The 14,160-nt window shown below is 45.9% G+C and overlaps 1 protein-coding gene across 3 annotated transcripts; it reads right to left on the reverse strand.

Annotated features, from left to right (window-relative positions):
- Positions 1-3,864: 3,864 nt before the first annotated feature.
- LOC119363402 (pentatricopeptide repeat-containing protein At4g18975, chloroplastic-like) lies at positions 3,865-10,251 on the reverse strand. 3 transcript variants are annotated; one of them, XM_037628746.1, is made up of 5 exons: positions 10,066-10,251; positions 5,702-5,792; positions 5,157-5,300; positions 4,825-5,037; positions 3,865-4,346 (listed from the first exon to the last, which is right to left on the reverse strand). In XM_037628746.1, the coding sequence occupies exons 1-5, from the start codon at positions 10,179-10,181 to the stop codon at positions 4,155-4,157; spliced, it is 756 nt and encodes a 251-aa protein (XP_037484643.1). In that variant the 5' UTR covers positions 10,182-10,251; the 3' UTR covers positions 3,865-4,154. The 3 variants fall into 3 exon arrangements, with proteins under 3 accessions (XP_037484643.1, XP_037484644.1, XP_037484645.1); XM_037628747.1 differs by lacking the exon at positions 5,702-5,792 and having other exon boundaries at positions 5,157-5,250; XM_037628748.1 differs by lacking the exon at positions 5,157-5,300.
- Positions 10,252-14,160: the final 3,909 nt, after the last annotated feature.

Below are 14,160 nucleotides of genomic sequence, written 5' to 3' on the forward strand. Positions count from 1 at the left end.
GTCCGGCATGACGACCGCCCCCTTCGGCAAAGGCAAGACTCGTGCCCCGCGCAAGACTGCCGCCGCGTCCAAGCCAAGGAAGACGATGACGCCCGAGCAGCGGGCAAGGGAGTCGACCAAGAGGAAGGGCCGGAGGCACGCCGCGGACGCGAGGGATGAAGCCGTCGCGGCCGCCGCCGTCGCCTCCGCCGTGCAGCAGGAGGTCACCAATGCCCGCATCGCAGCGGCAACGAGGGAGGCGCTCTACATGCTAGGGTTAAACCCTAGCCAGCACAGCCTCGTGAACTCCGCCGTCGCCGCGGCCAGCACCGGCTCATCGGCGTTCCCTCGGATGGTGCTGTCCGACTAGCCCCGCGCGTCGGCTTGCACCCCGATGCCCGGCTTCCACGTGTACCCGCAGGCCTCCCGCCTCTTCGGGGAGTGCTCGCCCGACGTGAGCGTGGTGGCTCCTTCCACGCCCACGCCCGCGCCCATTGACCTCAACGCCACACCGATGGCCAGTGGCTCGTCATCCGGAGGCGCGAGGAAACGCGCGCTGCAGATGTCGACCGGCGTGCTCCCGGACGCCCACAACCTGTTCGAGGGAATGACGTCCGCCGTCGGCGAGGACTACATGCAGAACCTTATCTTCGAGGGCGGTGCGTCGGCCGCTGGCTACGATCCCGACGAGACACAAAGCCAGGACGGTCGCGGGGTGTTCACACCGGCCGCTGGCTATGATCCCGATCAGGCGTCCTTCATGCGTGATCAGGTCGGCATGGACCTGGACGGCTTCCCACTTGATCATGAGTTTTCGGACGACTACGGACAAGAGGAAGAGGACGAGTGCGACATCGAAGCGAAGGCTTTGTTCGAGGACGAGCTTGCCAACCAAGCCACCGGTCCGGAGTCGAAGCGCAAGAGCAAGCGCACGAAGGCATACACGGCGGTCGAGGACAAGCTTCTATGCGAGTGTTGGCGAGACATTGGACAAGACCCCAAGACGGGCATCGAACAAAAGCATTCAACCTTTTGGATCCGTGTCCACCAGGAGTTTCATGAGCGCAAGAAGTTTCTGCCTTACCAAATTGTGAGCACGCGCGGGTGGGTGTCCATTTCGAAGCGATGTAGGGTGATCCAACAAGAGTGCAACAAGTTTTGTGCCACTCTTGAGAGCGTCAAGGCCCGCCCCGTGAGCGGCATCGGCATGCAAGACATGGTATGCTAGCAAGCCGCCCTCTTTTGTGTCATCAAGTTCATGCTTGCATGTTTATTTGCATACCATTTACCAATATGCTTGCATGGAAACATTTTGTAGGCATTTCAAGCTTTGGAGATATTCAAGGTCCAACACAATGGCAAGTGCTTCAACCTCTTCCATTGCTTTCGGGTCATCACGGACGATGAGAAGTTCAAGGCGCAATATGTCGCCTTCAAGTCGCGTGGGGGGAAGCAAGCTGTGGAGGAGGTTGGGGACGGCGAGCCGGCACGGCCGCGGGGGAAGACCAACTCCAAGAAGGAGGACAACCGGGATGCGGCATCCTTGATCGCAAGCATGGAGGGCATGATGAATAAGAAGGGCTCAAGGGAGGAGGAGCGTCGGCGTTTCAAAGAAGAGCAAATGAACGCCTTCATGGAGATTCAAAGGAGGAGGCTTGAGATGGACGCGGAGAAGCAAGCCAAGATGCTTGAGCTGAAGGAGGAGAAGCAAGCCAAGATGCTACAGATCGAGGCCACCAACGCAAGACCAAGGCAAAGAAGTGGCTCTCGCGAGCATGATGACCGGGGTGAAGATCATGGAGGTGGATCTTAACACCGTGTCGCCAAGAAAAAGGCCGTGGTTCGAGAAGATGCAGGCCAACGTGCTCAAGTTCACCGACCAGTGATCTCGTGGCCCCGAGCGCCTTCCTTTTTGTATGTCAGCTTGTGTGCTGGCATGACCATGGGGCCGCGATGGCGTGGTCGAACTCAAGTCCCATCCCTTTGTGCTGGCATGTGTGCCGGCCGCTGGCGAGTGCGCCAGCACGAACTATATGGTGATATTTTTTGAAAGCGGCAATGTATGCAGGCGTCGGCATGGTGTCGACATGAGACATGACCGTTGGCATTAATCTATGCGCAGCAGACCTTTTTTAAAAATTAAATGCGGACATGAAAATGGGTCGGCGCGTTAGGCGGACGGCCGATCCAAATACAAAACAGAATGGATGCCAGGCGGGCGGCCGACCCAAACGACAAAAAAGAATAAATGCGCCGTCTGTTTAGGTCGGCCCGTTGAAGTTGCTCTACACGTTATTATATAGCCAAGACCGCAACCAACTGGTACTGTGATACACGAAAGCAACACCTGCACATAGAACTGAACCTCCTTTTTCTTATCGAACACAACGTCATCTCAATATATAGTCAAAACGAAGGAGAAAAGAACACGTTGAAAAAATTTAGCTCCGGTCTTGTGTAGAACCTCCTAGTTCTACTAGGACACGGAAGTTTCCAGACTTGCCTCCAATTTGTGCTCCTTGTTACGCGGCAAACCTGTGGCATTGGTTTCAGTTCAAGGGTAGGCGAGGAGAGCGCGAGGCTGATGAGGCAGCGAACCAGCGCCGCGCACGGCGGGTGGCTCGCATCCACCGGTGCTAGTTCCGGAGGCTTCGGGTTTGTCGCCTCCGGTGATCCATCCGCATTGGCATTGTCACTTTCCAGGCGCACAACGCAACGGGACGACAGACAACCGAGCCAAGCAAACCAGCGCCCCAAAATTTGGTTGGAGTTGCGCGTGGAAAAGAAGACTAGCGTGCAAATTGAGGACGCAGCCATTTGTAGGAGACTGCAGCCAGCACCGAAGCAGCACGACTCCACGTCCTTGCAGACCTTACCCTACTCGTCTCGCCACAGATGCAGCCGCTAACATCAGTGAAATCGCTGGTGCAAAGCATGCCAGCATTTATTTTTTTGAAACGGAGGCAAATCTTTTGCCTCATCTATTAATTAAGAAGAAGAGAGTTACCTAGTTAATTTATGGAAAACCAGACGAAAACCATCACAACCATGCTCAAAAGCACGACTCCATCCACATGTGAACTACTCCCGAATCATGGAGCCACAGGACCGAAGCACCCAACACACTACTACTGCAACCCACAACATATGGGTCCCTGTACTGCAAAAGAAAACCAATCGACATAATGCAACTCGAGGAAAACACATCGACGAAAACCACCCCCATGACCGAGCACACATCTGCAACTCAGAAAGCCGAGAACCATCCATCATGGAACCATTTACGCCTCCCCTCTAGCGCTATCCTTCTTGCTTTTGCTCCTGCAAGATTTCTCTTTGAGGATGTCAGATCTAGAGTTAGCGCCACCCTTCTTGTGCTTCTCCCTCAAAGCTTTTTCCTCCAAGAGGCATCCAATCGTCTTTCCAGAATTTTTAGAGTCCAGGTTGGCTAGGAATTCACAAATCTTGGTGGCTAAAAGGACACCAGGATTAGGCACCAACACTCCGGCCACAACAATTTTATCAGCCATAGGAACCACACCTCCAAAGGGTTCAAGCGATCGCGTGTTAACCATGTCTGGACCATCACCCTCCACACATGCATACTCCGACTGACTAGGCTCCAACGGAGGTGGAGAGGGCGTCGAGGCAACCGTCACCGCCCCAAGCGAGCCCACCTTCGAGAGCACCATCGATATAGGCGAAGATGGTTCCACACTTAACACCTGCAACTCAGGCATACATTGTAGCACCGGAGTCACGCCCTCGATGACGACCTCACTGGATGCCAGCATTGGAAGTTTGGAACACAAGATCTGATCTGCGTGGCTAACTGCACCCTTCATCAGGAGCAGGACTGTACTGTCATGTCACACGCCGTAGCGGTTAATTAACAAACTTGGTTCGTCAAAACTTTGTTCCTGCACATGGTGCCGAAGACGACAGCAACCTGTCTGAAACATCACAACTTACACATGTTTGGATACCAACATCATTAGTAATGCCAGTTCTCACCCTGCACTATGATATTATCCATTTGTCTAGAGAGCATTACAATTTCGACACCTTGTTCTACCTGACATGCTCGCATAGGACCTCGGAAGAACAATAGCAATCACATACGTCCAGGCGAGGCGACACTCATTGTTCATCCGAACCTATCCAGAGGACGTTTGCTAGGCCAAAGGTCCTGCCCTCCGCACACGAACACGCTCACCATTGAAATGGATGTACTTCCACTTCTTCAAGTGTTTTTCAAGGACAGGCTTCTGCTTATCTTCCTGGCCTGAAGTTGCAAATGCTCGTCCGATTCTTCTTGTTGTATCCTCGTCTGGACGCACGCCCAATTCCTCCATGTCAGCATATATCTGAAATTGGCAAGGAAGAATTAGACTGAAGTCTCAACTTTGACCAACCAACAGACACCACTTAAATGCAATTGATCATTAAAGCACAATAGACTGTCCCGTGATGATACTGTATCGTTAATTATTAAACTAACAGTCAACATGTCTCCTTTCCAGTTTATTAGGATCATCTAAAAATCTGTAATTTTTCAGTTTGTAAGGCCAGCAATAACTATCGTCCCTTGTTTATGCGCCCGCTCGCCTTTCGGGCATTTAATTTCTGCCTAATTTTGATTCTCAATGTTGCTTTAATCCAAGGTCCAACACTTAATTAGAACCCTCCTTGGTTACATTTTTAGATGAGCCGAATAAACTAAAAAAGAGGGAGCCTGGAAATAACAAACTCAAGTAGTTTGAGATGAACCACACATTTAGCCTTGGTTGCACATGATTCTCAAAACGAAACACTAGAGCAAATGTGTTAAAACTCAAATTTAACCTCCAAAACTTTGTCTGGAAGATGGCGCGTGTTGTAAATCTGGATCATCCGAGAGAACAACTTCTTGGGCACTGAGCGTGTATAAGTTTGTAAGATAGTATTCCAAATTGACTCAGCCTCATCTACTCTTCCATCCATAGAAAGAGCCAACAGCAGTGTATCGTACATTGTCCATGTCAGCACCTGACCTTTACTCATCAGCCACTTGGTTACCTGTGAAATCATTAAAAATTGAGGTAAGTGAGAAAATGTGCTTGCTGAAATTATTTCTTTTTTGCGAATTACTGTGATCTATTCTAAACAGGCTACCAACTAACTAATTTAGTTCATGCCTGGATAATCTGTAGCCATTTTCTTTGCTTTTTCAACATCTCCAAAGCTTTAGCCGCTGCTATAATTGGAAATTCAGACTCAAAAGCAGTCCACCTATCCAATGCACCATAAACAGTTTCTCTTTCATTCGGTAGTTTTGAAACCTAAGAGAGATGGTTCCATAAACTGATTTGAGCACAGATCAGCTTTTAAGCCCAATAATACCATTGCTACAAAAAAGATTTTTCGATAAAGGGCACTTTTATTAACTAAAAATGTTGCATCGAGCAGATACGAAGCATAAAGAGCGACACCTGCCTCTGCATAGCTAAGATGCACACAGCCATCAAACAAACAGTCTGACAAAGAATATAAAAACGACAAAGTGGCAACAGTAAAGCCATATGAGGCCGAAACTATGCCTATGTCGACATAAAAGATGCTTACACATAAGAGCAATGCTAAAATAAAATAAAATGCCAAAGAGATCGCTTTGTCAAACTGATTTCACACATTTCAGCATGGAAAGGTGAAAACATCATGATCGAGTGGCGTTATATCTTACAGTATTAACAAGACAAAGAGCCTTCTTCCCTGACCCAGCCGAATCTTTCCTAATCCACAAACGGTGGTCCTTGTTTGACTTCTTTGACACCCTATGACCAAAATAAATGCAATTTAATTTGGTAACTAGTGAAGAGCATCTCAGAACACATATCATAATCTTGGTAGCAGTTACTGCAAACTGGAAGGCCCACGTAAATCCAAACAATGCAAACAAGTTGTATTCTAATACAAAATGACCTACAGAAAACCTTCCCTGGGAAACTCCCTCTAGAGCTCTTATTTTAGCTTTGACTGTTCTGCAGTTGTGCCTTTTCTGTATATATACATCAAGTGCTCTTAAATTCATCTATAGTCATTCAATGAGTGTTAAGATAAGAATGAATGTATGGTCGCTGTATTATTTCTATATGGTATCAGAGTGGTCGATGTTCATGTCCCTCCGGACTAGCTCTATTCTCCTATAGCTGAACACACTTGCTAGTTCAAGTGAAAAAATTGCTCTCTTTATACCATATGGGCGAACTGAATGAGACCAGACACACTGATCTTGACACTTGTTGAATAAATCATCCTATTTTCTCTCAATCTACTCTTTAGCTTACTATGTTTTGCCGTAGTGATTCTTCATTTGTTGTAGGCTTCTGCTTCAAGTGATCATCACTTCACTTCTCTATTTATTCAATGAATGATATGTTAAGTGTATGTTGTCTCATTATATTCTCTCATATGGCAAAAAAAGAAGTTTATCCTAATGTTCATCTGAACTTGTTGTGTCACCATCAGGTCAACATAGCTTGCTAGTTCGGCTGAGCAGAAAGATGGTCCACTCTGTTACCATTTTGACAAACAGAATGATATCAATCACACCCATCTTGCCATTAAATAGAGGGAGATACAACTCATGGACTTGACATGTGTTTATCAATAATAAAGCATTGACAATCTGGTACAGTTCGATAAATGAAAGCAGCATACATAAGGTACTCACTTGAGTGGTTTTCCCTTGACATGGGACATTGCTTAGAGAGGAACGTGGCCACATAGAAGTTAGCCCTTCAACAACAATATCTTAGTTGTATGGCAAAGAACTTATTCCATATGAGGGAATATTGAGAGGATAACAGCAAAAACAACGGTGTTCGTTTATTTTTCCCATGCTACTACTCCTATAGTTCCCCTTACGATGTTCTTGTAACATAGATTTGCACCAATGTGGAAATATCCTGAAAGAAGAAATCGGGGGTATAGCACATACCGGTAGTTTGACGGACGTGCGATACACACTTGATTTTAGGATCAAACTGCACGACATTGTCTCGCCTGACAATGACGCATGCGAGGTCACAGAAGTTGGCTCCTTATAATACAAAATCAGCATGGTCATCGAGGAGAAATGGGGAGAAACAACATTGAACTATTGGGCCACCTACACCTACCTTCTATACTGTTATAGGGAGCTATGTTCTTGTTTCTCCCCTTTTCCCCTTGATGACCATGCTGAATATTGTGTTATATGGAGCCAACTCCCACAACCTAACAGACGTCTTTGTTAGGCGACACAACGACATGGAGTTTGATCCTGAAATCGAGCTAGTGTACCTCAAGTCTGGCAAACCACTAGTATGTGCTCTACCGACAATTTCTTCTTTCAGGATGTTTCCACATTGGTGCACATGAGCCAAAATATTACTAAAAGAGGACCTATAGGAATAGTAGCATGGGGAAATGAACAAATATTGTTTACTTTTGGTGTTATCCTCTAGATATGTCCTCAAATGGATTAAACTCTTAGTCATACAACTAAAATATTTTGGAGCTAGCTTCTATGTGACGAGGTTCCTGCCTATGCAATGTCCTACATCAAGGGAAAATCACTCAAATGAGTGCTTTATATCCGCTGCTTTCATTTCTCGAACTGGTGTCAATGCTTTTCCTCTTAGATACATACATGCTATGATTCACTCAAGCCCAATGGTAGAAGAATTCTCTCCCCACCCCCTCTCTTGAGCAATAGTTAGATTAGTTTGCTTTGCCATTGTGCTACTTTTGTTATTGCACTTCAAATGTTCTTCTACCAAATCTACTTATTTAAATGACAAGATGTGGTCTTTTTCTATTCTTCTACATGGTATCAGAGCATCCGGTTTCATCTTCGTATGAGCTCACTCTGCTCTTTGAACGGTGCTGGCTAGTTTAGGTGAATGGAAAATTATTTGCTCTGACACCATGTAGGTGGATAGAACGAAACCAAAAACTCGGCATATCATTAACTGAATAGACAACTTTTTCTACAATAAGACCACTATGAGCAGCAACAGAAAATGCACACCAACAATGTGCTTTCTTCTCCCCTCTTCAGCTGTTTTCCAGATTACTTTGTTTTCCACTGTGCTTTCATTACCACATGTCAACTAATCATCCATTCATTTCCATTTATGCAATGAATGAAAGACAAGTGTGTGTGGTCTCATTGTATTCTCCTACATTGCATCAGAGACATTGATTTTGTGCTCATCCAAACTCGCTCTGTTCTCCTAAAGTTGAACATACCTTGATATTTAGGATGAATAGGGAAACTGACTGATGTGATACAATTTGGCAGAATAGGACCACACACACTCATCTTATCATTAATTGGAAGCCGTACACAACAAGAGCATTTGATGTGTGGCACTGTGGCAGCAGAAGAAACCAAACGTCAAAACACAGCAAAACACCCTCCATCACTCACTCATTTTCCTAGGAAAGGACCGGGTTCCACTATCAGCCAATAACGAACGAAAAGAACAAAATAGCATCCTGGTGCAAAAATAAAAACAGAGCTACGCTGCCGCAGAAAGCTAACAGCGAAAAACTAAAGTCCAAAAGCCCATCACCCACCCATGCCTTCCCTATGTGAAGTGTTCTTCTACTTGAATCTATTTATGCATTGAATAGCAGATAAACGCGAGTAGTCTAATTGTATTCTCCTGACAGTATCAGAACAGTTCATCTTCATGCTCATTTAACCTCTCTAAGGACAAAGCCTGTTCTAACATAAATTGGATTTCATGCACCAGTCAATTCACACACTGCTCCACCCTCCTCCCACTCTGAACCGTTGTGTTTAGGCTTCACTAGGCCTAATTCGTGGACTAGAGGTCAGCACAGCTGTTCTTTTCTTTATATCATGTTAGCTAAAACTTGAAGCACTGGTATTTATTTACCGATCAGTTCACTCAAAGCTTAAATTGATTTGATAAGGTGAGCAGTACACTTTAACAGGCTTTCTCAAATAGTAATATATGTAAATCCACCAGCACATCAATGCCCATATAAACCCAATGGTGACAACAAATTACTTGGACAGTTAAGACTTCCATAGAGAAAATAAAACAAGCAATGAGAAAGACATGTTAAAAGAATCATATTCCATATTTCCAAACACTAAAGACAAGATGGTAAAGTTTGTGGAGAAATGAGGACAAACACCAGCAAGTTACTTTTGATGGAGTGGAGGTGGGATGACTGACATGCCATCACCAGCCCCAACATTCATCACGGTAAAGAAAGAGGACCTTTGAAGTATGGAACCAGCACATCGCGGCGCATGTGCTGAACAACAATACGTAAAAAATTAAAACTTAAATGTAGACGAGTCAAGTTCTCTAGCAGAATCCTGACAGCCAAGTAAAACGTTAGGATGCAGGACTTGTCGAATTGTTCATGTACAAAAACAAAAACAAAAACAAAAGGTGTACAAGTATCACCAAATGTAACAATAAGTGTGTACCCAATGAAATTACACCTAACACCACATATTGCTGCTCTATATCCTAAACAGGACTACAAGATACTAACAAAGTAACATGTTGAGGATCAGAAGTGAGTCTTCAGAACATGTAATCTAAGTCCTGACTCAACTCTCGATATCCAGAACAAGGCTCCTTCAACAACACGCTGTTCATAGTCAGTAAATCATGTTCAACCACCTCACATATGTCAAATCACTCCTTAAAACTAGTTTTTGTATGTAGAACTGCATCTCCTAGTCGTGCATGACAACTCAGAGAGCTCCTTTAATACGTAGAATTCCTGGATAATATGGAAACGCTCTAATCGTTCACCTGCTAGACCAGACCGACTGCAAGTGAGAACTGATGCAGAAGGGACGCACAAGCCAATACAATCCACAATCATCAAATCCGCTCTAACCGCGACACCGGCAGGCTGCAGCCGTGCGCTCGGACTCGTGTACCTTGAAATACTCCGCAGCTTGCAGCTCGAGCCGACGAGCCGCTCACTACCCCCATTTCCGGCAGCCCAGAGGCAGACCACGAGAACCAACAAAGATAAGCTGGAGAAAACAAATTATCCGCTTACAGCGCTCGGCTGGCCGTAGGGCGGTCACTTCCCCGTCCTCCTCCCCTAGTCGCACTCGCCACGGCCGGCGCCGCGAGGCGCGGCCCTAGGCGGAGCGCGAAGGGACCCGCCGCCATTGCGCAACCAGCCCGCAGGCTATGCTGGTTGGTGAACGGTTGCTATGGAAAACGAGAACGCGATAATGCAGTCAGTTTTTTTTTTCCTTTCTCTTTTTACACTTCAAACCTCTTTACCAGAATGGTTACATCGTCCATTCAAAAAAAAAGAGAATAGTACCTTTCAAAAAAAAAAACATCGTTTAGCTCATCTTCAATAGAAGATGATTTTTGCATCTTCAAGGCCCCAAAACCCCTCTCCAACAGATTATGTAGATGAAAACAAATTACATCTCTGTCTTCCGAAGATGTAAAATACAACACCTCGCAATGCAAATATACATCTCCACCTACAGGAGATATAAAAAATCATGGCCGCGTGCCAACTGCCAACCGCTCTTTCGTTCCCTTCTCTTCCTCCTCTGTCCACCCGCCGCACAGGCGCCTGATTACCCATAAGTATAGGGGGTCGCAGCAGTTTTTGAGGGTAGAATATTCAATCCAAATTTATAGATTCGACACAAGGGGGGCCAAAGAATATATGCAAATATTAGCAGTTGAATTATCAATTCAACCCTACCTGGAGATTAAATATCTGCAGTAAGGTGATCAATAGCACAGTAATATGATAGTTTTGATAGCAGTGGTAACAATAGCAGTAGCAATAATAATGATAGCAATGATTTTGTAGCAAGCGTAACAGTAGCAATAACAATAGTAACTTAGCAAGAAAAATATGTGAAAAACTCATAGACATTGGATCGATGAATTCGTTGGATGATATTCATCATATAACAGTCATAACCTAGGGTGATACAAAACTAGCTCCAGTTCATAAATATAATGTAGGCATATATCCCGTAAATAGTCATACGTGCTTATGAAAAGAATGTGAATGACATCTTTTGTCCTACCCTCCCCGTGGCAGCGGGGTCCATAAGGAAAATAAGGGATATTAAGGCCTCCTTTTAATAGAGAGCCGGACAAAGCATTAACACATAGTGCATACATGAAATCCTCAAACTACGTTCATCACCGGAAAGTATCCTGATTATTGTCACCCCGCGGTTTACGGATCATAACACGAGCAGGTGCCTATAACTTCCAATATCGGATATAGAACATAGATATAATGGTGAAAACATAAACGGTTCAGATCTGAAATCATGGCACTCGAGCCCTAGTGACAAGCATTAATCATGGCAAAGTCATAGCAACATCAATCTCAGAACATAGTGGATACCAGGGATTAAGCCTTAACAAAACTAACTCGATTGCATGATGAATCTCATCCAACTCCTCACCGACCAGCGAGGCTATGAAGGAATTACTCACTCCCGGTGGGGAGCATCATGAAATTGGCGATGAAGGATGGTTGGTGATGATGAAGATCGAAGATTCCCCTCTCCGGAGCCCTGAATGGTCTCCAGATCTGGCCTCCCGATGAAGAACATGAGGTGGCGGCGGCTCTTCTCGTGAAACGCGATAATCCTTCCTCCCTGATTTTTTGTTTGAAAATAGGATTTTATAGCGTCGGAATTAGGGTTTGGGGGCCACGAGGTGAGGACAATCCACTAGGGCGCGCCAGAGAGGGGGCGCGCCCTGGTGTCTTGTGCCCAGCCAGGGCCCCCCTACGGTGGTTCTTGGCTCCTATTTTTTCTTTTATTGTAAAATAATTCTCTAAAAAGTTTCCTTTCATTCCAAGAACTTTTATTTCTGCACAAAAACAACACCATAGTAGTTCTGCTGAAAACAACATCAGTCCGGGTTAGTCTCATTCAAATCATGTAAATTAGAGTCCAAAACAAGAGCAAAAGCGTTAGGAAAAGTAGATACGACGGAGACGTAACAACTCCCCCAAGCTTAAACCTTTGTTTGCCCTCAAACAATTTAGTTGATAAACTGAAAGTAAAAAAGAAAAACTTTTACGAACTCTTTTGCTCTTGTTTACATAAATATGCTTAAGTAGCACCCATGTTTTCAACAAAGATCATGACTAACCATGTCAACAATAACTCCTAAAAATTATATTAACTCATATCAATAGCATAAGCAACTAGAGAGCAATAATAAAATATCTCAAATGACAACACTTTGTCAAAACAACCATGATATAATATGACAACAGTGGTATCTCGCTAGCCCTTTCTGAGACCGCAAAATATAAATACAAAGCACCTCCAAAGTTCAAGCAGCGATTAAACATTTTAATTCATGGTAGAAAAGATCCAATCATGATGCATTCAACATTAACTATACACAGTGCATGAGGATGACAATAGTGCTCTCGGATCGGGCACTTGTTTGAGAAGTTGATGACGCAACATAAAATTAAATAGATAGTCTCTTCGCAGAAGGAAGCAGAGATTTGCAGAGGTGCCAGAGCTCGAAGCTTAAATCGGAGATAAATGAAATTTTGGAAAATGCACCCTTCTTGTTTACGTCACGACCAAAATTTACCAATATCTTCCATGCTAAACATATTAGTGGCGGTTCCCAAGCGATACAAGTAAAGGTTTACCCCCCTCCACCAACAAACACACTCCACGGCTAGCCGAATCCACGGGTACCATCCATACCAACAACAATCCTAGGGGAGTTTTGTTTAATTATTTGCAATTTTTTATTTCGGGGCTGGGAATCCCTATTACCGCCCCTCTCGTGCAAGGACGAGTGAATAAACACTCATCATGTGAATAACCCGCTTAGCATGGAAGATACCGACTACCCCATGTCGCTCTATGAACAATCCAGGCACACAAAACAGATGTTCATTTGAAATTTTAGAGGTGGCACATGCAAATTTACTCAGAACGGCAGGGTAATACCACATATAGGTAGGTATGGTGGTGTGACGCCCGGATAATTAAGCGACAGTAAAACTCTGCTAATGATGCCACGTCACCTCCGTTACTGTTGCTAATCTTTTGTTAGTTTAAAACCGATTCAAAAATCAATTCAAAATATGGCAAACAACAAAAGTTTTCAAACATTGGAACAAAAATGTTCGGAGTGAACCAAATATTGCATAGATAATTATGGTGAAGAAACCCCACTTTTATAAAATGTTTAAAGGCTCTAAAATAATTAAAACAGTAGGTGAAACAATTAAGTAAATACCTTTTATATTTAATATAATATTAAACTAATTTAATTGGGCACTAAAAACTTTCTATGGCACTGGTCTAACTTGATATGCTAATCTAGGTGCTAAGGATGTGTTTTACAAAAATAAAATAATTAGATCCTAAAATATAAATAGAAAAGGAAAAGTAAAACAAAAACTAAGCAAATAAAAAAAGAGAACGAAGGAAGACCCATCCTTCCCTGGGCCGTTCGGCCCAACAGGGCTACCAGGCCCCCCCTGGCCGGCCCATCCCGACTTCCTTGTCTCCCCACCCCGAAACCCTAACCCCCGTGAACCACCCCCACTCCCCCACTCGTCCTGCACGATCCCCTCGCCGCTCCCTCTCGTTTCTCTGGCGCCGCTGCGCTCCCCGCGTTGGAGCCCCATCCCGCCGGCGCGCCCGCCCCCGGGTAGATCTGGATCGGGGGCAACCGACGCCCCCGACCCGTTGCGCGCCATCGCCCCACCGCCCTCTTCGTCGGCGGCTCGGACGCCGCCGCGATCCTGTCGCCCCCGATCCGAGCTGCCTCGACATCGCCGAACTTCGCCGAATCGCTTCCCGGGCCTCACCCTCACCGGACTACCTCGACCCCCGCTGCCCTGGACCCTACTCCCCACCGTGAGCAGCCACCTTTCCCTCCTCCTCTCCCCGTGCCGGCCGCGCACTCGCCTTTCCTGGCTCGCCTCGTCACCGTGCGCCCCGGTCCCCATCGGCGTGCACGCCCGCGCCATCTCCGATCGCGCCCGATGCGCGCTCACCGCGCCCCCGTCCGCGTGCAGGTCCTCGACGCCCATTGCCTTGCCCGCCTCCAGCCACCTCCCCCGTGCCGCTCGCCTGCAGCCGCGGTGCCCTGCCGTGGCCTCCGCCCCCCC

The sequence above is a fragment of the Triticum dicoccoides genome, chromosome 2B, assembly GCF_002162155.2.
Source record: "Triticum dicoccoides isolate Atlit2015 ecotype Zavitan chromosome 2B, WEW_v2.0, whole genome shotgun sequence".
NCBI classification, from domain to species: domain Eukaryota; kingdom Viridiplantae; phylum Streptophyta; class Magnoliopsida; order Poales; family Poaceae; genus Triticum; species Triticum dicoccoides.

Coding starts and splice junctions, on each gene's coding strand:
- LOC119363402 (XM_037628746.1), bottom strand. CDS start 10,181: ATGGCGGCGGGTCCCTTCGCGCTCCGCCTAGGGCCGCGCCTCGCGGCG. Junction 5,793..10,065: donor CCTACGGCCAGCCGAGCGCT/GTAAGCGGATAA, acceptor TTTTGGTCATAG/GGTGTCAAAGAAGTCAAACA. Junction 5,301..5,701: donor CTCTTTGTCTTGTTAATACT/GTAAGATATAAC, acceptor CATCTCTCTTAG/GTTTCAAAACTACCGAATGA.